This window comes from Lissotriton vulgaris, chromosome 3_1 (assembly GCF_964263255.1).
Source record: "Lissotriton vulgaris chromosome 3_1, aLisVul1.2, whole genome shotgun sequence".
NCBI classification, from domain to species: Eukaryota; Metazoa; Chordata; class Amphibia; order Caudata; family Salamandridae; genus Lissotriton; species Lissotriton vulgaris.
Window position 1 is genome coordinate 1,773,823,726 of NC_141689.1, and position 25,899 is coordinate 1,773,849,624.

Below are 25,899 nucleotides of genomic sequence, written 5' to 3' on the forward strand. Positions count from 1 at the left end.
AAGCACAGCAACTGCAACAACCTAGGGCTTTCAGGGAGGCGGGGGGTGGCATGTGAATCTACAGCACTACAGGCCACAAATGGATGCTTACAGGATAAGTAACAGTTTTCCTTTGTGGCATGTGTAGCTGTAGATACACTGCTCTGCATAGACTACAAAGCAGTTCTCCCCTTAGCGGTGGTTAGCCAGAGGATATTAAAGAGAATTGAAAAATTTTACATATTACAGACTTGCCCACTTGACCTTGTTGACTTGCTAGTATATCTATGCAGTAGTTTGCTAATCATTTGTGAAGTAAACTAGGTAGTCACCTTACAAATGCCAGCAATTGGAATTTTACCTAAAAAGGCCATGGAGGTCACTTTCTTGCATGTAGAATGTGGCCTTGGGGGAGCAAGGAGCGGTGTTTTGGCTTTGGTGCAGTAGGTCTGAATGCACTTTACCAGACAGTGAGCCATCCCTGCCTTTGAAATCGCACTGCCTTTGTGTGGTTTAGTGTAGGCATCAAATAACTGTTGTGCTTTACAAAAAGGTTGGTCCTGTCGATGTAGTTTATGAGGGCATTTTTGATATCTAATGTGTGAAGGAATCTTTCTGTCATTCAATCCGGGTGTGGGAAGAACAATGGATGTTCAATACTGTGGTCCAGGTGGAAATGGGAGACCACGTTGGGCAAAAAAGTTGGGTTTGTTCTAATCACTACTCTGTCAGGGTGGACGCATGAGAGAAATGATTGCGACTAGAAACACTACCTTCCAGAAGATAAACTGGAGAGGGCACTTATGAAGGGGCAATAAAGGGGGATCCATGGGGGGGCGTGGCTTGGACGCCGATCGGGATGGCGGCGTGAGCTCGCAGCTCCGCGCGGAATCCCGCTATTTCTCCTGTTTTTTGGGACCCTAGGCGACCCGGAGACGACGCTCCTGCCCTCTGAAGTGTAAGGGGACAGCTGGGCGTAATCGGAGAGTCGCTGGGGGACTGCTGGCCCCGAGGAGATCGAGAGAAGAGGCGGCCGAGGTGTAGCCCAGGGTGTGAAGAAAATGGCGGCGAGGTGGTCGGACGGTCCCGAACTTCAGCCCTGAGTCCGGATGTCGCCAAGTAGCAAGGGACCCTGCACCAGGCTGCCCGACACACTGAGATTGGCGGCGTGATGTCCTGAGACCAGGGGACGCTGACCCGTTTCACCCAGAAGATCGGGGGCCCTCGTTGGCCGCCGCCCTAAGACTCATCCTTCCCCCCGCAGGCCACAGGGGGGTGACGGGACGGAGCCCGTCTGCCTGGCCATTGATCCTGAGAACGTCGGCGGGGACATAGCACTGCCCGGTGCCCGGTGGCCGGCACGGACCCACGGGCGTACTCGCAGCACGGGTGACCGGACTTGTGACGCAGCGCCCTGACATGGCGGCGATCGGAGGGCCGATGCCCGGGAGCCGCGAGGGGGACTCGGCGACATCGACTCAGCTGAGTGAGAGTCCCTCCCCGGAGCTTGATCAGGAACAGCGGCTGAACCGGCGTTTGGATGCCATCCTTGAGGCGATCACCTCCACTAAGGAGGCATTGCACAATGACATTGCCCAAGTTGCCACGGGCCTGGGGCTGCTACGCGCGGATCACGCGAAGCTGGCGGATCGGGTCAAGGATCATGACCAACTGTTGCTGGACCTGAAGCCATCGGTGGTGACCGCGGAGCACAGGATCACGGACATTTTGGCCCGACTGGACACACTGGAGCGGAGGGCGGAGGATGCCGAAGGCCGCAATAGGCGGAACAACGTGCGGGTCGTAGGCCTGCCGGAACGGATTAAGGGGGAGGATGCGGTGGCCTACATGGAGAACTGGTTTCGCACTGTGGTGGCGCCGGAGGGGCTTACTCCATTCTTCACTCTGGAGCGAGCTCACCGGGTGCCCGCTCGCCCGCCGGGGCTTGGCCGCCCCCCCCGACCGATGGTGGTGCGGCTCCTCCACTACAAGGACCGAGATCTCCTCATCCAGCGGGCCAGGATGTCGGGCCCTTATGAGGTGGAGAACAGCAAGGTAACGATCTTCCCGGATTATACGCAGGCGGTCCAGAAGGACAGGGCATCGTTCCTTGCTGTGAAGAAGGAGCTCAGGGAGGAAGGCATCCAGTACTCCTTGCTCTACCCGGCCAAGCTGCGGATTATTATGGATGGCTCCACGCACTTTTTCCAGACTCCGGACGAAGTTTGGCAATGGCTTGAGTCGTATAGAGCGGGGACGGACAGATCGCACCAAAGTCGGCGAGACCAACCCAAGCAGCCCCGGGTGCGGCAGTCACAACGCATCAGATCCCGCAACAGGCGCCAGCGGGAGAAGCGGGAGGCTCAAATGGCGGCGGAGAAGAGGGATGCACTCGCAGCGACGGCGGCCATCACAGGGTCGCAACAGAACAGTGAACGGGCCGAAACGGACTCGGGAGGGGAAGGCAGCAGAACAGGAGAGGAACTTTCGGAGGCAGAGAGCCAGAAGGGGCCGATAGTGACCCCACAGACTTCGGATGTTGTTTTCTGCGGCTGAAATAGAACTGGGACTAGATCGGGACTTCATGGTAGGGTGATATCCTGTTGCTGGGGGGCGGGTTGCCGGGAAGGGGAGCTGTGTGTTTTGGAGGGGATGAAGTGCGGGATGCGGGCTCCGCTAGCTGGGGTCGGCGGCGACTCACCCCCCTTAGGCCCTTAAGGTCGACTGTGGTGGAGACCACAGGGTAAGTGTGTGTGAAGTTGGATCAAGGTTTGGATGGGGGCGGCCATTGGGTTCGTGTGCTCTGTCCTGGGGAGTGGGGGTTGGGGAATGTTTCAGTTTTGGGACTGTTTGGGGGGGGGCAACTGCTTTGGGGGGGCCATGGACCGTTGTTATTTGATTCGGACTATACGGAGTTGGAATGGGGACATTACCTAACTTGAAATGCCTAACGTGGAATGTCCGGGGGCTGCGGACTATGGTGAAACGTCACAAAGTGCATGCATACCTGGTACGTAGGGGGGTTCAGATTGCTATGCTCCAGGAGACCCATCTCACTAAAAAAGAGTGCGCTGCCTTGCAGAAAAGATGGCGGGGCCAGGTCTTTGGCACCACTTACTCAGCGTATGCCAGGGGGGTCTTGATCTGGGTGAGGGCGGGGATACCCTTTCAAGTGCTGAATCAAGTAGTAGATCCGGATGGCAGGTTTGTAGCGGTGGAGGGGAGGTTATATGGACGGGATGTGGTTTTCTGTTGTGTTTATGCACCGAACACTGACCAAGGCCGATACTTTGATAGCCTCTCGGGGTCCTTGGCCTCTTTCCTGGCGGGTCCGATAGTGCTGGGGGGGGACTTCAACTCAATTACGGATGTTGCTCTGGATAGGTCCCATCCCCCCCTAGTAGACTCTCCTGTGCGCAGGCTGGCCGCGCACAGGAAGGACTGGCAAGAACGATGGGGGTTGCTGGATGTCTGGAGGGAGAGGCACAGGGAAACCAGGGACTATTCCTTCTATTCCGCTCTCCATGATCTACATGTCAGGATCGATTCGGTGCTTTGCGGGGGATCCCTAGCCCCATTGATTACCCATGCGGAGTACCTGGCTAGGACTATATCCGATCATAACCCCCTATTGGTGCATATTCAGTGGCAGAGGGAGCGCTCAGTGATACCAACATGGCGGCTTCGGCCGGAGACGCTAGAGGATTCTGTGTTTGACGATGCGGTCCGGCAAGGCATTGATAGTTATTTCGGTGTGAATGAAGGCACGGCTTCGAGTAGATCTACTGAGTGGGATGCAATGAAAGTGGTGGTGAGAGGGGTGTGTTTGGGCAGGTTCTCGAATGCTCGTACGACTGTGCTGAATGACCTAATGAAAGCGGAGGAAACTTTGAGGGACTTGGAGCGCCGCAGGCCGGCTAGGCCAGGTTTACAGGCCCAGTTGTTGGAGGCGAAGGAAGTGGTAGCCGCGGAGACGGAACGTTTGAGATGTTATGACTATAGGCAGTACATTATCAGGGCACACGCAGAAAGGGACAAGGTGGGTACCCTCTTGGCCAGACTAGCTAACCCGGAACTTAGGGGCTGCCCGATTCTCAGCATTAATAATGCGCAGGGAGAGATGGTGTACTCCCAGGCAGCTGTATTGGACCGCTTCAGGGGATATTATGAGGAACTGTACCGGAGTCAGCTGGGAGTGGGGGTTCAGGACATCGCGGAGTACCTTGGGGAGAGGCCGCTTCCGGTCCTGGACGAGGAAGACGCGAGGGAACTGGGTGGCCCGATCACGCTTACGGAAATTCGGGTGGCCATCAAACATATGGCCCGTAACAAGACGCCCGGGGTGGACGGACTGCCAATCGAGTTCTATCAACACTATGTGGACATCCTGGCGCCCAGGCTGCTGGTGGTGTACACGGAAGCCTTCGAGAAGGGGGCATTGCCTGGGTCCATGAGGGAGGCCTTGATAGTACCGCTCCTCAAGCCTGGCCGGGATGCCGCGGACGTGAGGTCTTATCGCCCGCTATCCATGCTGACGGTGGACTATAAGATCCTGAGCCGCATCCTAGCCACCAGACTGGCCCCGCATATGACGGGCCTGGTGCACAGGGACCAGGCCGGGTTTATACCCACGAGGAGCACGGCGATGAATATCCGCCGCCTGGTGGGAATAATGGACGCCATCTTGGATGAGGAGGGAGTGCCGGCGGTTCTGTCCGTGGACATCGAGAAGGCCTTCGATAGCTTGGAATGGCCTTTCCTGGATGGAGTGCTGGAGAGGTTTGGCATGGGCGACGGGTTTCGAAGGTGGACGAGGGTCTTATATACCTCGGCGACGGCGAGAGTACGATTGGGCGGCCTGGTGTCTGCGGCGTACCCGGTGAGCAGGGGAACACGACAGGGATGCTCTCTCTCCCCTCTGTTGTTTGCTCTGGCGATGGAACCCTTGGCGGTCCATGCGAGGTCAGGCGACCGATACGCGGGGATTGTGAGTGATGGGCTATGGCATTATATATCGCTCTATGCGGATGACTTGCTCCTGTACCTAGCTGACACCTCGGGGGCATTGGTTGGAGCGATAGATCTGTTGACTGAGTTCGGCCGGCTGTCGGGCCTTAAGGTCAATTGGGCGAAGACTTGCGTGTTTCCGCTGAGTGCGGGATCGCCAACCCCTAGCAGCGATCTGGGTGTGGTATGGGAACCCTCTTGCATCACCTACTTGGGTGTCCGCATTTACCACTCGGCTGCGGACCTTTTGGAGGGTAACATTGGCCGCTGTGTCCGGGCGCTGCGGGGCAGCTTGTCTTTCTGGTCGACCCTCCCGCTGACAGTCCTGGGCAGGATAACACTGTTGAAAATGGTGGCGCTCCCCCGCTTCCTCTATTATTTCCGTACGCTGCCTACCTGGATTCCCCAGGCGGTGTTTAGGGAACTGCGGTCGATGATAACTGGCTTTCTATGGGGGCATGGCCGCCGCAGAATAGCCCTGAGCACGCTACTTCGCCCCAAGTTGGAAGGGGGCATGGCCGTGCCCGACCTGGAGCTGTATTATCTGGCGGCGCAGTTGCAGGTCCTTACGCAGAACGTAGCCAGGGTGTTCCGGGGACCGGAGGAAGATCGGGATCGGGGAATACAGCGCCACGTGCTGTCCTACATCATCATGCAGCAGCGGCTCGAGTTACGGGCCCTCACCATGGAAGAGCGGACGCTCCGGCTGTGCTGGCAGAGGAGCCTTCGGAGAGCGAGGGCATCGCGGCCTTATGCCCCGGAGATCCCGCTCGGGATGTTGACGGCGTTGCCGCACGGAGGGGATTGGTCCCCGTTGTTGGATTGGGAGGAGGCAGGGTTGCAGGTGGTGGGCGACTTGTACATAGATGGGGCTTTGGCACCGTTCGAAGTGCTCCGGGACCAGTTCGGACTGCCTGAGGGGGGCTTCCTCCTACATGCGGCAGTTGTGGCTGCCGTACAAAAGCACTGGAAGGAGGGGCTCTTGGAACCCGCGACGACTATGGCGTGCCAATATGTGGTAATGGCGGCTGGCACATTCAAAGCTGTGACGTGCCTCCATAATAGGATGCTGAACGAAGGGCTGGAACCACTCCACGGGCTCAAAGCTAAATGGGAGGCGAGCGTTGGCCGGCCCATACCGGATACGGCATGGGGCCATATCCTGCGACGCACGTGGAAGGGCACCAGGAACGCGCGCTTTCAGCAGGTTCACTTCTATGTGCTCCATAGGGCCTATTTAACTCCTGAGAAACTACAGCGGTACTTTCGGGTGCCGGATGCCTGTTGCCCCAGGTGTTCGTCCCTAGGGGCGGACATGGACCACTTGTTTTGGGGGTGTCCACAACTGGGGACCTATTGGGCGGAGGTAGGGGAACTCCTGAATGAAGTGACTGACAGGGAGGTAGAATTCGACATGGCGGCGTGCCTATTGCTCTGGTTCCCGCATACTAAGCACACCAAGGTGACAAGTAAATTCATAGACCTGGGTCTGATATTGGCACAGAGGGAAATATCGTGGCACTGGAAGTCCAGGGGAGGTCCCTCACTGCGTAGGTGGAAGAATGAGTTGCTGCGGTGGTCTGACTGCGAGAGTGTGCTCCGGATGAAGCAAGCAGTAAAGTTGGGGAATGAGAAGGCACTGGATGCAGCGCGTGCATGGGAGTTAGTGGTACAGGCTTTGCGTGATTCTTTGGTTGAGGATGAGGAAGGCGAGAACTAAGCCGCTGGACACCGCGGGGCGAACACAGAAGTATGGTACTAAGCACTGTAGTGGACCCATCCAATTCGATAGGGCGAAGCACACACCTTAGCAGTTGCCAGGGGAGGGGGGGCCTTGGGGGGGTTGGTTGCAGGGGGTTTGGGGAGGGCCGGAAGCCATTGGAGGGTTGCTTGTTAGGGCCTTGGACCTATTGGGACGGTGGGCACTGAGTGGGGGGTAGGCCGGCTGGGTGGAACGGCCAGGTGCGAAGGCCCATATAGCCTAGGGCAGGCCCCGGCTCGAGCGATTTCATAGATTACCACGGAGATGGCTGACGGGTATGTTGTTGTGGGTGGGGGGGTAAAAGCAGATACACAATACGACCTTCCGCCAGGGTCCCAATGGGACGTACACTGTGATGTGTTCCTTTTGAGCTATGTAATATGCCGCCCGGCCTCCGGGATGCGGGCTGAATGGCTGTGTACGACTGTGATCTATCATTGGACGGGGGGAGCCCACAAGTGTACTGGCTGCTTAATTGTATCCTGTGGTTTATAACTCTGCAATAAAAATATAATTTAAAAAAAAAAAAAAAAAAAAGGGGGATCCATGAGACTAGTGAGGAATACTTGAAGGTTGAGGGGCTGAGGGCAATTGAGAGGGGAGGGGAGTGTTAACCCCTCCATAAAGGTTTCAATAATGGGGACACTGAATAACGAGGAGTGCCACTGCAGCCAAATGCTAATGAATGGAAGTGGACACGAGACCTAAGTGTTGCAAGTGAAACAGGTAGCAGACAAAATCTTGCACTGCTGGCTTAAGTGGATCAATGTGTTTGGGTATGCAGTAGTGGAAAAACCTCTTCCATTTTGCCGCATAGCAGACTCGGGTAGTGGAATGGCGAGCCTACTCGAGGATGGGCATACATTCAGCAGGTAGACTGAGGTAGCCAAACTCTAGGAGCTCAGAAGCAAAATCGCTAGGTTAGCTGCTTGGGGTCATGGTGCCAGACTGTGTCCTGGTGTTAAGTTAGAAGATGTGGCCGGTTGGGAAGATCGCGTGAGGGACTACATAAAACACTAGAAGGGTTGTAAAACAGGGTTGTCTGGCCCAAGTTGGAGAGGGATGTCTCCCGTAGCCTCTGGGAAGAAGTGGGAGAGGCAGATAAGTATAGGCAAATGAATATCCCTGAGCAGTTCATCCATAATGCATTGCCAATGGACTATGGGTCTGGAAACCTGGAGGTGAAGCTTGGGCATTTGACGTTTTCCGCAATTCCAAATAGATATACACTGGGGAACCCCCAAAGCTGGAAGCATGGGAGCAGGACTTGGGGGTAGATTTCCCACTTGTGTTCTTGTTGCCGCATTCTGCTGTGAAGGTCTGCAATGTTGTACACTCCTGAAAGGTTCTCTAATGGCAGATGTACCTGGTAATGGATCGCCCAACGCCAAAGCTTTTGTGCCAGCGCTGAGAGCTGGAGAGAATATGTGCCCCCTTATTTCCAAAGGTCGTACATGGTAGTCATATTGTCTGTTTTGATCAGGGCTTTTTTGTGATGGACGAGCCAGAAGAAAGCTCTGAGACGCAGTTGGACTGCCAGCAGTTCCAGATAACTGATGTGGGAGGTCTGTTGAAGGAGTGTCCATATTCCTTGAACAGTCATATCTTTGAAATCCGTGGCGATGGTCGCTTGGGGAATCTGATCTAGAAAGGACCGGTTGTGCAACAGGTCGTTGCTGTTCCATTACTGTGGGTCCATTTTAACACTAGATCCTCCCTGGGACCGTATGCTTGTGACCATTGTGCTGCCAGGTACTCTTGAAGACACATGTACAAGCGAGCATGGGGATCTGTGACAACACATGAGGTCATTTTGCTGAGGAGGCGCATTACTGTCCTGACTGTTTACAGCAGGTACTGGGCACACGTAAGATAAAAATGAAATTTTCTGGTACAGTAATTTGCGACAACACAGTGGACACCGGTAAAGACAGTATATTAGATTTTATAGAAGTCTTTTTTTCTTTCTGTATTTACAAACGCCAGCCGACACGTGCTTCGTCAACGGGGCAAGACCCGTGACTCATCAGGGCTGTAAGCGGCGTTTAATCAGTTCGAGAGTTCGGTGTGTCGAATATGCCACAGTGTAGTGGAATCAGCGTCGATATAGGGATGATAATGAGGGAACCGCGATGCAGTCGGGTACGACTGATGCAGGCTGTCCTTGAGGAGTGGGGTTGCTCCGGGGCGTAATCTGGCGTGTGATTTCCTGAGACTGTCCTGACTGTTAGCTGCTGATCTGGCTGGAAAAGAGGCAGCAGAACCTGAAAAGCTTATACCCATGCGGGGCTGAGATAAGCCTTCCCAGAGACTGAATTTCGAATTGCTCTTAGGAAGGGCTGTATCTGAAGAGGCTATAGGTGGGCCTTGCCCAGGTTGACAGTGAACCAGAGATCAAGGAGAAGATCTATGGTGATCTGGTTGTGGACCACTATTGCTTGTTTGCACTTTTGATCACAGAGCCATTGAGGTATGGGAAAAAGTGGATTCCATTCCTCATGAAATGAGCAGTTACCACTGCAAAGGGACTTGATTCGGCAAAGCATCTAGGAGCTGCAGTTACCCCAAAGGGCAGAACCTGGAATTAAAAGTGTTGAGCACTTAACATAAAATATGAGGTGTGTCGGGCGGATTGGGATGTGGAAATATGAGTTCTTCAGGTCGAGAGCAGCCATGAAGTCACCTTACTGCAGCAGAGGAATGATCTCCTGGAGAGAAAGTTGGCTCTGGTTTCCCTATGGACAGTTGTCCCGGCCATATTCTTCGGGAGGTCTTTCTACGCTGTCTGGATCCTCATCTATCGCTCATTAACAACTCCCTTGCTCTAGGGACTATCCCAGATTCATTTAAAATGGCTGAAGTTGTCACTTTTCTCAAAAACCCCAACCTAGATCCGTAGGTACCTGGCAATTATCGCCCTATTTCTTTGCTACCTTACCTGAGCAAAGTTCTAGAAGCTCATGTTGCCAACAGCCTCAGCTCCTTTGTCGAACGGACTCACTACCTGGACCCTCACCAAGCAGGTTTTAGGCCAGAACATTCTACTGAGACGGTCGTCCTGGATGACCTAAGAAGGGGGGAAGACCAGGGCACTACTAAGGCCCTGGTGCTCCTGGACCTGCCGGCTGCTTTTGACACGGTCGATCATCAGCTTTTGGTCGACCATGTCAGCAGCGCTGAGCTCCGGGACCTGCCATTGAAATGGATCACCTCCTTTCTTACAAATCGTTCCCAATCTTTTCGCCTGGCCCGCTTCAAAGCAGAACAAAAAAAAATGGACTTGAATGGGTCCCACAGGGCTCATCACTCTCTCTTCTACTTTTTAACTTGTACATTTTACCCCTGATTTTGGCCTTGCGTAAGAGAAAGGTTGTTGTGTTCAACTATGCTGATGACCTCCAGCTGATTTTTAACATCAATTTATCAGCTTCATCCATCACAAACTTTCAATCCATAATGAGCTTTATCAGTGACTGGATGAATGCCAATCAACTCAAACTAAACCCAGATAAAACAGAGTTGATTTTCACTGGTGGTTTGGTCATCCCATGGAATTCTAGCTTTTGGCCTCCATCTTTGGGGAGCCTTCCACTCCCGGCCTCTTCAGTAAAGAGTCTGGGTATTGTGATCAGTAATGATCTCACCATGAAGGCCCAGGTCATCTCAGTGGTCTCAGCATGCTTTTTTCGTCTTCGAAGAATTCGTAAAATTAGCAGATTCCTCTCCTCCGAAGCCATGACTCAAGAGGTTCTCAACATGGTTATTTCGCGTATTGATGACGCTAATTCCCTGTACGTTGGTATACCTGCATACCAATTACATCGCCTGCAACAGGTCCAGAATCAGGCAGCCAGACTCATTCTTGGGCAGCCAAAGCACTCTCATGTGAAACCATTGCTGAAAAGCCTCCATTGGCTTCCCATACCCCAAAGCTGTCTATTTAAACTGGGCTGTACCATCAACAAAGCCCTGTCAGGACGTGGTCCTGCTTTCATTGCTTTAAACATTCAGCGGTATTTTCCCCCGTGATCTACACTCCTCTAATAAGAACTTGCTGATCTCTCACACCTTTAAATGGAAGAAACATGGTGGTCTCAGATACACGACCTTGGCCCCCCAATTTTGGAACGCCCTCCCTCTCTATTTGCTTATGGCAGACTCCTATACGCAATTTAGGAAATTACTTAAAACCTGGATTTTCTCCCACTCTTACAAATGATTCTCCCTCACTGGTTGATTTTGTTACCGCTCTACTCACAGCGCCAAAAAACCGTTTGGTGAACGTGCGCTTTAAAGTTAACTTTAACATAACATAACATGAGCACGTGGAATTGCTCTGACAGGATTAAATTGTTGAAGGACCTGAGGTCAAGTATGGGCTGAGGGATCAGTATTTCGTTAGGATAAGAAAGTATATTGAGAGTACATCTCTTTTCTGTGTTGTCTGGTGGCACAGGCTCTACGGCCCATCTGAGTATTAGCAGGTCCACTAAACAATCAAAAAGAAGTGGGAACACAATTTCCAATTGTAGGATCTCCTTTAGGATAAGTGTGAGACCCTCAACAGCTATGTTCAGTCAGTGGCAGCGTACCTCTGACGTACTTATAGCCGATGGTAACATCATAGGGGCTAATTTCCACCAGGAGGAATGGTCTCTTGATTTTCATAAACAATTCAGGATCCCAAAAGGTTGAAAACTTCTAATAAAAAAATTACCTCCCAACTCCAAAATTTCCAAATTTGTTAAAAGAGGGTGGTAGGGAGTAGCAAGATTAAAAATTAAAAAGGATGTGTATAGCAAATATTATGTCCAACACATCTATGTGAAATAGCAGGTCAAAATGTTTCAGCCTACTTGCGCCTTCAGTCGTGGTGTCTTTCATCAGGACCTCTGATCGGTTTTATGGCTCCCTCTAGGTAGTACCAGCCAGGACTCTTTTCTTGGGTCTTGGTTTTTCAATCACATACTCCTATAGAGAGGGTCTTCATAGGTATTATATTCTCATCTTATGGGGTGCCCTTTTTGGGCTTGAATGAATGAAAATATTTGTGAAGCTCACTGCTGCAGAGGCGTCCTGGCGCTAGTGAAAACTGAACAGAATACAACGCATTCACAGATTTTCGTTGAATAAAAAGCCAGGTTTTAATTTCCCTGCGGAACGTCCTTCTGTTTAATTCCTTTCTCAGAAGGATAGGAACTGAGTTCCATAGCTTAGAAGCAAGAAAGCAAAAACGTTTTCCTCCCCATCTTGCTTTCTTTATCTTGGGAAGTTTGACCAACCCAAGCGTGGCTGATCTTAACTCACGTGCAGGTGTGTACCGAGGAAACAGACTGCACATCCTCTGCCACACTACCAAATAGAGCTTTGTGAACCAGACAGAGTTATTTAAACTCAATGCGCCTTCGTACTGGGAGCCAGTGAAGGCGGAATATGAATATGAACATTCATAGGAATGTGAGAGGGATGCGGTTAAAACGCTCCCCGTACTTTGGGAGCCCCATCCTTCTAGCTGTCCCTATCGTCCTGAATGAATAGCAGGTCCACTCCATACTGGAGGAGGCGCTGATGTTATATGGAGAGGGAGTGCTTGCGAGGGGGAAGAGAGGGTGGTGTTTGGGGTTGGTGTAGTGAGTCGCAGGCAGTAACCCAGTTCTATAATGGACAGAAACCAATGGTCTTAGGTGATGTTTTGCCATTATATGAGGCACTGCTGCAAGCGGCCCTTGTTAAGTGTTATGTGGGGGAAGGGTGTGGGAGTCGCTGGTTGGCGGGAGCAGCTACCTTTGCCACACCACCAATGCCCCTGCACTGGTGGTTATTTCCCCTATAGGCCCCTCTGAAAAAACCCAGAAGGTTTGCTGTTCTTGCTTCTGGCATGAAGTAGAAGCCTCCTGGGAGGTTGCCTTGGCGCAGCCATGGAACTGAAAGCATCGAAAGGAGCTGCGGGTAATGGGAGACTGAAGAACCCCCATTGCTTTAGCTGTGTCTGTGTCCTTTTTAATTTTCTCCAGCATCTGATAAACGTGAGACACGAAGAGGTGTTCTCCATCAAAGGGCAAGTTCATCTGATGCTGCTGGACTTCTGGCTTGAAGCCAGGCACACTGAGCCAGGCATGTCGGCAGATAACAAGTTAATATCCCAGGCAGCGTGTCAGCTGTGTCCCGACCACACCTAATGGTGGTGCTGGAGATGGTCTGGACCTCTGCTACGGGCTCTTTGTCTGTACTGATCCAAAAGATGTTGGATCAGGTCTTAAATCTCATCGTACTGTGCTTGGTAATACCTAGAGAGTAAGCCGACCGAGTTGGACACCCATTTTCCAGCTGCATCAATCGTTTTTACTTTATTTGTCAGGGGAGCGGGCGTCCCCAGTACCCTGTGCATTGCGTGTTTGTGGGAGGTATGCATGATCAGAGAATCTGGTGGGAGCTGTCCTCAGATATAAGGTGAATCCGAAGGGGAGGCCTTACACTTTTTGTCAACTCTGGGCATAACAACTTGGGCCTTAACATGGTCTTTAAAGACCTCCTGAGAGGACCTCAACATCCCCTTAAGCATTGGTAGGTACTGTTTTGAGCACTGAATGTATGAGAGCTTTTCCACCAGGAAGTCATCCTCCTCTGGGAGGGTGTGTAAGTCCTCCTTGTGAAAGGTGGCCGACTTGTGAATGAACTCATGATACCAGGTGGTATCATCAGGTGGAGAAGGTTTGGTTGGGTAGAGTTAAGGGTCGTTGTCACCTGGAGGGACAACACCATAACCACCCCAAAGAATATCTCGGGGCTCTGGATCATATAGGGCATGATATGGATCAGTGGGATGTAAGGGACTAGGCTCCTCATAGGATGAATGTGCCCCCCCTTCTGGCGATGACAGAGAAGGAAATCTATGCAGTGGAGGGGAACTAGGGGCTTTAGGTGGAGAGGTGGCAACTTTAGGTGGAAGAATTTTAGAATGAGGCGGAGGAGGGATAGGTGGAGGAGGAGGGGGAAGAAGGAGGAAGAATGTAAGAATGAGAGGATATAGGGCTAGTGCACCTGTCTTGATTCTTCTTCAGTTGGGATTTGATGGTTAATCTAGTGCAAGCTGCTCCTTGAAGGTAAGCTTCCTTTTGCGATTAACAGTGTCCTGCACCTTCAAGTGGTGGTTTGGCAGAGATCTTGTCCATTTGCAGGTGAATAATTAGTCTCTTCTGCCTACTGTCCAGATCCTCCTGAAGGCGCTGCAGAATGGGGACATCAAAATCCTTGGAGGCCCTGAAGATTGTGCCGTGGTTGGATAAGTCAACGGCAACAGCTGTTTTGGCATCAAAGCTGGTCTGGGCAGTGAATGCTGCCTTGACTCTGAAAACCCAGTCTGCGCTGGCGTGATGGAACCGGAAAACGCTGAGGACGCAGTTGTTGCTGAGGAAGGCCATCTCTTTTGTAATCGTTTCAGTGCTGTAACTGGAGTAAAGCCCAACTCTCAATTCCCAACAGTGTTAGAAACACGCTGAAATTCATTAACTGCTTATTAATTATACACACAATCTGAACAGATCGGGTGTTATTCCCTTTACTACTACCTTCTCCATTACCATGAATTTACCCCTATAGCTCTTTACCACTAGCTATCCCTAGACCCTAACTTGACCCTGATCTCCCTTTCCCACAGACCACCCTAAACACTAAAATGACCCACACCTTTGTTTACCACTGCACTCTTATATCTGAAAATTGCCTTTACCTTCCTTACTCATTATCCAATTCTAAACCCTAAAATTACCCCTAACTCTCTTACTTACTTACCATTACCACTACCCCCACCAAAACCCATTTTTTAAATCACATAATAATGTTATTTAAAAACAATAAATACTTCCCAGTGTGATTAACGCACAAATAATTCCCTGCATGGTACTTATCTGTGTGGTAAAGACATTGTTGTAAAGGTTGTTTCCCTCCTTTGACTATTCAAGTACACATATTTCTTATTACCTGAACTCGTACATAGACCACAACATCCACTGGGAAGGAAGAATATGCAGATGTCGATGAAGACACCAAAGAAGTTGTTGACTCTTCCAGTTGATCCTGTAGGTCAAACTGTCCAATGTCATCATCCTGTGAATTAATAGCTGCAAAAAGTATACACACAATACAACGTAAATATACTTTTACGTGTACTGTTAAAAACTTTACAGTAAGCTTAAAAACTGTTTTATTAGAACAAATTGGGTATCACATAGGACCATGTATCTTAAAGATGTAATGAATGCATAGTTTTGAGGCAAACAGCACAATTTCCAGCACTGAATCGGAGCACATTGTAAAGCTAAATGAAACTAAGGGTGAAACCACCTAAACAAAATGACGACTCACACATTTGATTTTAATGCAAACAAGCAAGGATTGACGCAGAATGGTACTGTACCTGTGTAGTTCCTTTCAACAGGTGTAATCGGAATAGTTTCAAGAGCCTTTTCTAGAAAATCCAACAAGTTTGGACTGATCACCATTTCTTCGGGCAATGACTGGAGGGCAACCCAAGCATACAACTTAGCAGTTTTAATTCCACTGCTTCCTTTACATTTGGCTGGGTTTAGGAGTGAATACAAAAGTTCATTAATAGAAGTAACCAACATAAAGGTAAATCTACAACAATTTAAGTGATAAAAAATGCTTGATTTGTATATTTTACAAAGCATACCTTCATGTAACGCTTTTCTAAATTGGAAACTTTTCTCCAACATGCATCAGAAATACTAATGAGAATGCTGGATGCACTGATCACCCATGAATTTTTTTTTAATATATAATATGTACAGTCCACATCTAGCCAGCAGTTTTCGAAGGCACCAAGCATGTCTGTATCAAACCTTTCTATAAATATGAAAAGAGTAAAAAATCTAAACATGCTAAATAATCAGAGAATGGAGGAAGATTTTGAAAATTAAACTTGAGGCGTGTGGCAATCCTTTAATGTTTTAGAGAAAATACTGGCCACGTACTGATTTCAAACTTACAACCTAGATATTGTACAAGGTATAATGCCATTTGGAAAGTCTGTTAGTTTTACATAGACTAAAGAGGCTGCAGAGGGTTTTTTGTTTTTCTAACATCAAACAAGGTGGCTACAAATGTCACAATCGCTAGTAGATGCCTTTCAAAGAGTTCACACATATTGTCTCGGTAGAGGTCAGTAACTACAAAGCAAAACCCCCAGTCTTGCATTTATGTACCCTCCTTTTTCGTGACACATCTTATCTTCCCACAGAGTGATGGAACAGATTTTGAAGTAAAAACAGAAGCTCAGTATTAAAGGGAGAGAATTTTCTCAATAGCAGAATTCAGAGACTGGTGGAGACCAGGTAGGATACTGGACATACCCATGATAACATCAGTCATCCCCAGTGCTTCCTTATGAACAATTTGAAAAGAAAAACTTTACCTAGCTTCAGAAAGCGAAAAATCTAACTCTCAATACAAGCAGCAAAAACTCAAATGTGCAACTTGTTCTAGTAAGGATGAATTGCTGCACTGGTCAGAACAAAAACTGTAAAGATGTTCACTGACCTTTAGCTCTATGATCTGCCCATGAAAGGCAAATTATATCAACTGAAAGCACTGAAAAGGTTCAAATATAGAACTGTAGAAAACCATGTGCAATCAGCACTGTGTCACTCAATGTAGAACAACCTGGTGAGCTGCAACATTCTCTAAGTGTAGCTACTCAACAACCTCAAGAACAATTTGCTTACTTTCTGCAAATATCATTTCAGTGGTTCCTCGCATTTTCAATTTCCTCAGGCATCAGACTAAATTTGGAAACTGAAATTGATCCCAGCGTCGCCAGGTGGCGCTGAGCAGTTTTAGTCTCTTTGTGCTTTGAAGACAACAAAGAGCCACAAAATGCTACCCTAGGCTTGTAACATCAATTCCCATCCTTGTTCCCACACTGACAGAGGTGACCTATGCGGTTGATCAGGTAGATAGAAAAGAAGATAAGGCCAACAGATAGCCCTGAATTGTATCCAGAGTAAAGCTATGCCCGGCCAATAACAAGGATGAATCACAAAGAACAAGTTACTTACCTTCGGTAACGATATATCTGTAAGAAACATTAGTTAGTGTTAGATTCCTTACCTTAGAATATCCCCAGGCGTCAGTCTGGATCCGGAAACTTTTGCGTAGCAGTACCCCTGCGCGTCGGTAGGCGTCGTCTGCAGGCGTCCCCTGCGGCTCCGCGTCCGTCGTCGGCGTCGTGCGCCGTGATGACGTCGCTGGAGTATATAGACGCCGCCTCCGCGCGCTGACGTCAGTTCTTTGTACACAGCTTTTCCGCGCCAGGAGACGCAGAGCCATGAGAGAACCAACACTGGTGCCATGTAAAACTAGGGCCCTGAAAGGGATGTCCCAAACCCTAGGTATCAGTTCGCAGAACGGGGAGGATGGGTGGGTTCGGTAAGGAATCTAACACTAACTAATGTTTCTTACAGATATATCGTTACCGAAGGTAAGTAACTTGTTCATCTGAAAGAAACACGTTAGTGTTAGATTCCTTACCTTAGAATAGATACCCCAGCAATACCAACCCCGGTGGTGGGTCTGCGAACCAATACAAAACTACACCAGAAAGTCCTGGAGGACAGAACGGCCAAAGAAGCCATCCCTCCGGACTTGACTGTCTAGGCAGTAGTGTCTCGCAAAGGTGTGCAGCGAGGCCCACGTAGCCGCTTGGCAAATGTCCTGCAAGGGGACTCCCCGGCCCAGGGCAGTGGTAGCCGCCGTGGCCCGAGTGGAATGGGCCCTCAGCCCAACAGGAGGCTCCTTCCGAGCCAAAGAGTAGCACGCTTTGATGCAGAGGACGACCCATCGAGAGATGGTCCGTTTAAAGACCGCCCGTCCCTTCTTCGCACCCACGTAGCCAACAAACAGTTGGTCATCCACCCGGAACTGGCGTGTGCGATCCATGTAAAATGAAAGCGCACGTTTTGGGTCCAGACGATGGAGCCGCTCTTCATCCTTTGAAGGACTCGGAGGCGGGAAGAAGGAAGGGAGGGTGATGGACTGCCCGATGTGAAAGGCCGAAACAACCTTGGGCAGGAAAGAAGGTCTAGTCCTCAGAACCACCTTGTCAGGATGAATTGACAGGAAAGGAGGTTGGACAGAAAGAGCCTGGAGCTCACTCACTCTCCTGGCAGAGGTGATGGCAACCAGGAAAGCCGTCTTTAAAGTCAGGAGACGGAGAGGGCAAGAATGAAGGGGCTCAAAGGGAGCACACATCAGGAAAGTTAGAACCAGGTTTAAATCCCACTGAGGCATCACAAACGGAACAGGTGGAAACATGTGAGTGATGCCTTTCAAGAATCGAGTGACAATCGGGGATTTGAACAAAGAAGGCTGATCAGGAAGCCTTAAAAAGGCTGAAAGGGCAGAAAGGTAGCCCTTGATAGTGCCCAGAGCAGAGCCCTGCTGGGCAAGAGAAAGAAGAAACAGAAGAACCTCCGAAAGAGGGGCAGAAAGAGGATCCACAGCCTTTGCTGTGCACCATGCCACAAATCTGTTCCACCGACAGGCGTATACCGACTTAGTGGAGGGACGCCTGGCTGCCAGAATAACATCACAGACTTCAGGAGGCAAGTCAAATGGCCTCAACTGCCGCCGCTCAATCTCCAAGCATGGAGGTGGAGACTGGACAGGTTCGGGTGGAGGACCGTCCCCTGCTGCTGCGACAGAAGGTCCTCCTGAAGGGGCAGGCGGATCGGGGGACCGACTGACATGCTGAGTAGCTCGGGATACCAGTACCTTCGAGCCCAGTCCGGAGCCACAAGGATAACTTGGGCCCGGTCGCGCCTGATCTTCTTCAGCACTCTGGGCAGAAGTGGTATAGGCGGAAAGGCGTATAACAGACCGCAACTCCACTCGCGCCGAAAGGCGTCGCCGTGCGAGTGCCGTCTTGGAAACTCCAACGCGCAGAACTGATGACATTGCGCGTTCTTTTCGGTGGCGAATAGATCTAATCAAGGCTCTCCCCACTGCAGAAAGATGCCTTGCGCCACGTCCGAGTTCAGACGCCATTCGTGATCCATCGAGCACCGACGGCTGAGTTCGTCCGCCCTGGCGTTCAGAGAACCTGCCAGGTGTTGAACCGTCAGAGTCACGCCCTGACGTTCCAGCCACTGCCAGAGGCGCAGAGCCTCCTGGCAAAGGGTCCACGACCCCACACCGCCCTGTTTGTTGCAGTACCACATGGCGGTGGTGTTGTCGGTGAACACCTGCACTACACTCCCGTTGACAAAGGGGAGGAATGCCTTCAGTGCCAGACGAATCGCCCGCAGCTCCAACAGGTTGATATGGAGCCGGGACTCCGCCGGAGACCAGATGCCTCTGATCTCTGCCTCTCCCAAATGGCCACCCCAGCCCTGGAGGGACGCGTCCGTCACGACAACGTGCTCCGGTTGGGGAAGGGAGAGGGACTTGCCCCTGACCCAATCGCGGTCCGTAAGCCACCACTGCAGTTGTCTCGCAGTGCCCTCCGAGATCAAGACGTGGTCGGACAAGTTGCCCTGATGCTGGGCCCACTGAAACTTCAGGTCCCACTGCAGAGCCCGCATCCGCCACCGAGCGTGATGCACCAGAAGGATGCAGGAAGCCATCAGTCCCAGCAGCCGCAGCGTCAACCTGACCGAAACCCAGGATAGCGGCTGAAAGATGGGAATCAAAGCCTGAATATCCCGAACCCGCCGTTCCGGAGGATAAACCCGAAACTGCGCCGAGTCCAGAACCGCTCCGATGAAAAGGAGCTTTTGAGAGGGACACAGGTGTGATTTCGGCACATTGATGGAGAACCCCAGGTCGTGCAAGAGGTCTGCCGTCATCTGAAGGTGGTGGACGACTGTCTGGGGCGAGCCCGCCTTCAACAACCAGTCGTCTAGGTAGGGGAAGACTGAAACCCCCAACCTGCGCAGATGGGCTGCGACCACCGCCATCACCTTTGTGAACACCCGTGGGGCGCTGGTAAGGCCGAAGGGAAGCACGATAAACTGAAAATGCTCCTGGCCTACCGTGAACCGCAGGTAACGCCGGTGGGCCGGCAGGACGGGGATGTGAAAATAGGCGTCCTGCAAGTCCAATGCTACCATCCAGTCTTGTGGGTCTAGAGCAGCCAAGACCTGAGCTAACGTCAACATCTTGAACTTCTCCTTCCGGAGGAAGCCGTTGACGTTCCTTAGATCCAAGATAGGACGTAGGCCCCCCTTGTCCTTCTTGGGCACCAGAAAGTAGTGGGAATAACAACCACGCCCTACTTCTGGCCCAGGAACGCGCTCGATGGCCCCCTTGGCCAAGAGGGCCGTAACTTCCTCCTGCAGAAGTGTCAAGTGGTCCCCCGACACACGGTGGTCCTGCGGTGGCATGGCTGGAGGAGAGGTCTCGAAGGGGAGGGAGTAGCCCCTTCGGACGATTTGCAGCACCCACCTGTCCGAAGTGATCGTGCGCCAGTGAGCGTGGTGATGGCGAACCCTGCCACCCACTGGCGTCACATGGGGCCGAAAGCACGGACTAGGAGGATTTTGGGGTAGATGCTGCGGGGGAAGGTGTGGTCTGACCCCGCCGTTGTCCCCGACCGCCGCCACGGCGGTTTCCACGGCCGCCACCGCGTTGAAAGGATTGTTGCGGCGCGTGGCTGGCAGCACGTGTGGGGGCGCCCCTTCCTTGGCCACGAAAGGGACGAAACGAACCCGTCTGCTGACGCTGGGTCGAGAGACCCAAGGACTTGGCCGTGACCCTGGAGTCCTTGAAGCGTTCCAGCGCGTGGTCCGCCTTGTCACCGAAGAGGTGACGGCCATCGAACGGCATGTCCATCAATGTATTTTGGACATCTGCCGAAAAATTGGCGGATCTCAGCCAGGCGTGGCGACGAATCGCCACCGTCGTTGACATAGCTCTGCCCAGCGAGTCGGTCGTATCAAGACCACACCGTATTGAATATTTCGCTGCATCTCGGCCCTCAGCCACAGCCTGACCGAGTTTTGCCCGCACCTCCATGGGGCATTCTGGCAGCAGTTCCGCGACCGTATCCCACACAGAGTGGGTGTAGCGGCCCAAGAGGCAAGCGGTGTTGCAAGACCGCAGGCCCAAACTAATGGACGAGAAGACCTTTTTGCCAAATTGGTCATACCTCTTGGATTCCCGGTCGGGCGGGGCCGACGGGAATGCGGACTGGGAGGTCGAGGCCTGGATCACCAGACTCTCAGGAGTGGGGTGGGTAGACAGGAACTTGGGGTCGTCCGGACAAGGACGGTGGCGCCTGGCCACGTTCCGATCGACAGGCGGACCTGAAGCGGGCCTGGACATAGTGCCCAACAGAACGTCTGACAAGGCTTCATTAAACGGCAGCAGTGGCTCCTGTGGGCATGACTGCGGTTTGAAGACCTCGGTGAGGATATTAGGCCTCACGGCCGCGACGGGGAGCTCAAGGTGTAAGGCCTTGGCAGCCCTCATCAGCACCACAGAATAAGCAGCTCCCTCCACCGATGCCACGGAAGGAGGAGAGATCAAACCAGGGTTAGGAGAGTCGTCCAGACCACTGGCATCCCCCAAGTCACCTGTCCAGTCCGGGTCATACTGGCACTCGCGTGACAGGGGGGTCCTCGGACCCCTCCCAACCTTCACCAAACTCTTCATCTTCTCCGTATTCGGAGTCAACGATGTAGACCGGCTCCTCGGGGTTCATGGGCCCCATCGGCGCCGGGACCGGCGTCGAGCGACGCCCATCCGGCGCCGCGTCCGGCGTCGGGGAAGGTAAGGGGACGGCGCCGCCCGGAGCCGGCGCCGGAACCCCGCCGCCGGCCGAAGCCGGCACCGGAGAACCGGCGCCGCGCGGGGGCGGCGTCGGGGGTAACCCCGATGGCAACGGCGCCGGGGAGGCCGGAAGACCAGCCGGCGCCGATCCCGAAGGCCCTTGCGGCGCCGGGGTCGGAGCCGTCAGCGGCGCCGGGGCCGGAGCACCCGACGGCGCCGAGGCAGGGACACCCGAACCGCCAGGGCCCCCAGACGGTAGCACTGGGCCCGAAGGCACCGTAGGCCCCGTCGGAGAACCGAGCGCCCTCATGGCCATGAGGAACGCCTCGATCTCCTCAGGCGTCGCACCGTGCCCAGGGACCGGAGGGTATGAGGCAGGCCGCGCCGGCGACTCTCGCGGAGCCGCGGGGTTGGGGTCACCCGAGCCCCCGGCCGCATCGCGCGAGCGTCGGGGGGAGTCGGGGGTACGATGACGACACCCCGACTTCTTGTGCTTCCTACCTGACGAGCCTGACGAGTGGTGTCGACTTCCGGAACGCTCGGCGCGGCTCCGCGATCGCTCCCTCGACCGCTCTCTCGACCTCCGGCCGGACCGGGACCGCTCCCGGTCCCGACGTGGGGCCGACACCCGGAGCTCCAGTAGCTTGTGGGACCGCTCCCGCCTAGCCTTGTTGGTGAGGGCCCGGCAGTCGACGCAGGAGTCCACGTCGTGGTCGGGGCCCAGACACCGGAGACAGAGGCGGTGATGGTCTGTGACCGACATGGTGCGCTCACAGTCATCACAGTGCTTGAACCCAGGCATCCTATCAGGCACAAAGAGAGAAATAACTATTGAAAAACTTGGTCAGAAGACCGGAGTACTGCTCTTCAGATCTGCGTCCACTGGCGCGGAAAAAAGAAGAACTGACGTCAGCGCGCGGAGGCGGCGTCTATATACTCCAGCGACGTCATCACGGCGCACGACGCCGACGACGGACGCGGAGCCGCAGGGGACGCCTGCAGACGACGCCTACCGACGCGCAGGGGTACTGCTACGCAAAAGTTTCCGGATCCAGACTGACGCCTGGGGATATTCTAAGGTAAGGAATCTAACACTAACGTGTTTCTTTCAGATATACAAGACAACTGTACCTTAAGTGGATCTACTCATCAGCACTTTACGCATAATGCAGATTGCACTCCAGAAGAAAGAATCTGCAAGGGCAGCCTGCACCAGAAACTATAGGGCACAGAACATCGAAAATTGAGTATTCTCTGACATGGCACGCAAATCTACATGAAGATAAACAACACCACGTCTGGGTAGAAACATCACTTGTGCGCAAGATAATGCCTGTTCTACTTGTCCATCCTCATGTTCGAGCTTGACACATGATCCATAGAAAGAGAAACATTGTTAGTTACAGCAGAGTAACAAGTCTATGTCTTGAGGAGCCGAAGAAGATGAAAGCAAGCATCCCCCAGCTTGTTGATGTACCACATAGCAGTTATGTTACCAGTGACAATTTAAATGACTTTTCCCTGAACCAAAGGCAGGAATGCCACGGGCTAACTTAATCACTCATAATTCAATCAAATTAATGCAAGACTTCTGCTCTAATGGAGATTATATTTTCCAAACCTCCATGCTATCAAGGTGTCTTCCCCCAAAACAAAGGAGGGCACATCAGTCACAACCATGGCAGATGCTGGTGGAGGGCTACAGGATTTTGACTGACTGTGAACCAGCCACAACTGCAGGTCTTAGGAGAGTTTCAGAGGTATGAAAATCCCAAATGCCAGTCCCATATGCCAGTTTATGTAAGTGCTGTGCCCGTTGAAAGAAGCAGCACCACAAAAGTGCTCATATATGCCAGCTCACAGGAGGAACAAGCAGAATGCAGCAGGACTGAAGACTTGGGAATGGAAAAACTGTCAGGACTGGAAGATAAACCCTTATTCCTAAGGCAAGTTTGTGCATCCTGTCTAACCATTTTGCACAAAACCAACAGGATAAAAAGTGTACAATTTCAGAAACAAAGGCTAAGGCTTGGTCATAAGAAAATACCTTAAGATCTCAAGTACCCACTTTTTCATACCAACATGGGAGAGGATCAAAAGGCATTTGGTGTGACCATGAGGCTCTTTGGTATTGGATAGACAGAAGAAAAAAGGTAGATTAACAGCTGATTACCAATCATCTGCTTATCACTCATCGAAGCAGTAAAGGGCTTCTGCAACACAGAGAACCATACAAAAAAACCTTGCTGAAGTATTTGGAGTAATGCCCTGCGTCTCCTAAAACTTAAGTGAGGAAATGTTTTGGGTCCCAAGACAAAACAGTAGAAGACACAATAAGTGGATTGTTCTGTTCATAGCTGCCACAAAGGAGGGAACGTGTCAGGCAGCAGGCTAAAGACAGTGTCTAAAAGGGGGGGAGGGTACTGAATGAAGACCCTTTAATTATTGTTTTCCCCCCTAATAGTAACAGTGAATGAAAATGGCCTAGCAAAATAGAGGGGATGGCTGCAAAAAGTTGTTACATGCACCACAATGTATGTAGCAGCATGTTAGGAAAGGGATATTCCAGAGGAACCCAATGCCAATCTGCAGATTACTGGAACCACAGGAGCCGATGGCTTCTGAATCTTGATTGGGCTGGCACTGTACGAAAAACAAGAGTTTAATACTGACCCATCAGTGGTATCCAACAAATAAGCATCGGATGGTAGGACTGAAACATCCTGGAAAGGGGTAAGCTATTTGGCAGAAGATAAGGATGACTTCAGAGACACAGCAGGGCCATCTCCGAGCCCAAGTGTTATAAGAATGATCACTTTAAGGAAACCCAGTATTGTTGCTAACATGTGACTTCTGTCCATCTCCCTAGAGGCACCTTTTCCACCTTGGTAGTAGGTGAAGGGCATATGGCAAAGGTCATCCTTGTCTAAGCAACAAAGAGGAGGAGAAAGAAAACACAGCTTTGATAGAGAGAGCTCAAGTAACTTTGAAAAATGTACATGTTGCTCAAATTATGGGGTCAGAGAAAATAGTTCTGGGAGGGAGAGAAGTGCGGACATTGGAAAAAGATGAGTTTGAATGAAGATGCTTACAGATTTTGAGAAGTCAATTTTTTCTTGTTCTGGATCCACCCCGAGGAACACAAGAAGCTAGAAGTTTGAAAAGCAGTTAATGTATGCATGACATTTAAAAATATTCACTTTCTTTATGAAAAAATAATATTCTGGAAACAAAATATTTTGAGACCAGATGTTTCTGCACATCTAAGAATTCAACAGTGGATCTTCAAAAAGCCATTCAGAAATGGTCTAAAGCACTGGAACTACTGCTGCACGCTCCAATCTATGAGGAACCTATCAAAACTCCATCAAAGTTATTTGCTTGCGAACATTAGTGAAGCATGGAAAACGAAAAATGCCACAAGACCAATAGGACTTTTAGGAATGGCTTCCAATAGCCCTCCATAGGGAGACCATTCCCAAAGAGCTATGTGAACAGTGATGCTCTAATTTAGAGGAAGTCTCTTTAAAATACAGATGGACACTAGCAAACATGTAAGGAACAACTAAACCCTTCCTTACATTAAAGAACTCAACCTTTTCTGATGTTGCGCTGCAACTGATTTATTTTTTGGCTGTCACAATAAATTGATAACTATTAAATTAAAGTTACTTACCTTCGGTAACAATGTATCTGGTAGAGAGAATTCTAGCCGCAGATTCCTTTATGTAGAATTATCCCCAGCCATGAGACTGGATCCAGAAAACTTTTCTTGCCACAGCAACCCTGCGCGCCTCACGCAACTCCGCCCAGGCGTCGTCCGCGTACATGACGTCAGTTTTCTTCGGAGAACTTTTACGCACCGCAACGCGAAACCACCAGATAAAAAATTGGGGGAGCATGGGAACAGTGTGCGAAGAGCAGAAAATTGGAAAGAAAAGATGACTACACCACATGAGTAGTGACAACACCGCAGAACCTAAAGACAGGGAAAGAAGAAAGAGCAAGCCGAGTCCTGTGCCGCCACCCCGCCAGCATAAGACAGTCTCCCATCTCTGTGCCCCAGAGACATGGAACATTCGTAGAAGTCACGGCACACATAGGAAACTACCACTCCCAACCTGAGCAAGGAAGGGAACCAGCTTCAAGACAGACAGGAACAACCCACAAGCCACCCAAATATAGAGGGCAACAACCCCCCTCAAAGGGGCAAGGACAAAACATGGCCAGGGAACCCATATCAGAGGAAGCAGTGGAAGGAAGGGAGGGGATTGAAAGACAGGGATAGAAGCAATCTCCCCTTAACCCGGGAGAGACAGAGCAGCAGGGCACCAAGGCACCAGAGCACCAGCACCCCATCCTCC

At 51.5% G+C, this 25,899-nt stretch overlaps 1 protein-coding gene across 15 annotated transcripts in view; it reads right to left on the reverse strand.

Annotated features, from left to right (window-relative positions):
- Positions 1–25,899, reverse strand: part of BLTP1 (bridge-like lipid transfer protein family member 1) — a 1,831,302-nt gene that overhangs the window by 268,535 nt on the left and 1,536,868 nt on the right. For all 15 annotated transcript variants that reach the window (XM_086962202.1, XM_086962209.1, XM_086962198.1 and 12 more), the window contains 2 exons: positions 15,165–15,326; positions 14,729–14,868 (listed from right to left, as the gene is read on the reverse strand). In XM_086962202.1, coding sequence (XP_086818328.1) covers positions 14,729–14,868; positions 15,165–15,326 — 302 coding nt within the window. The remainder of the gene's footprint in view (positions 1–14,728; positions 14,869–15,164; positions 15,327–25,899) is intronic.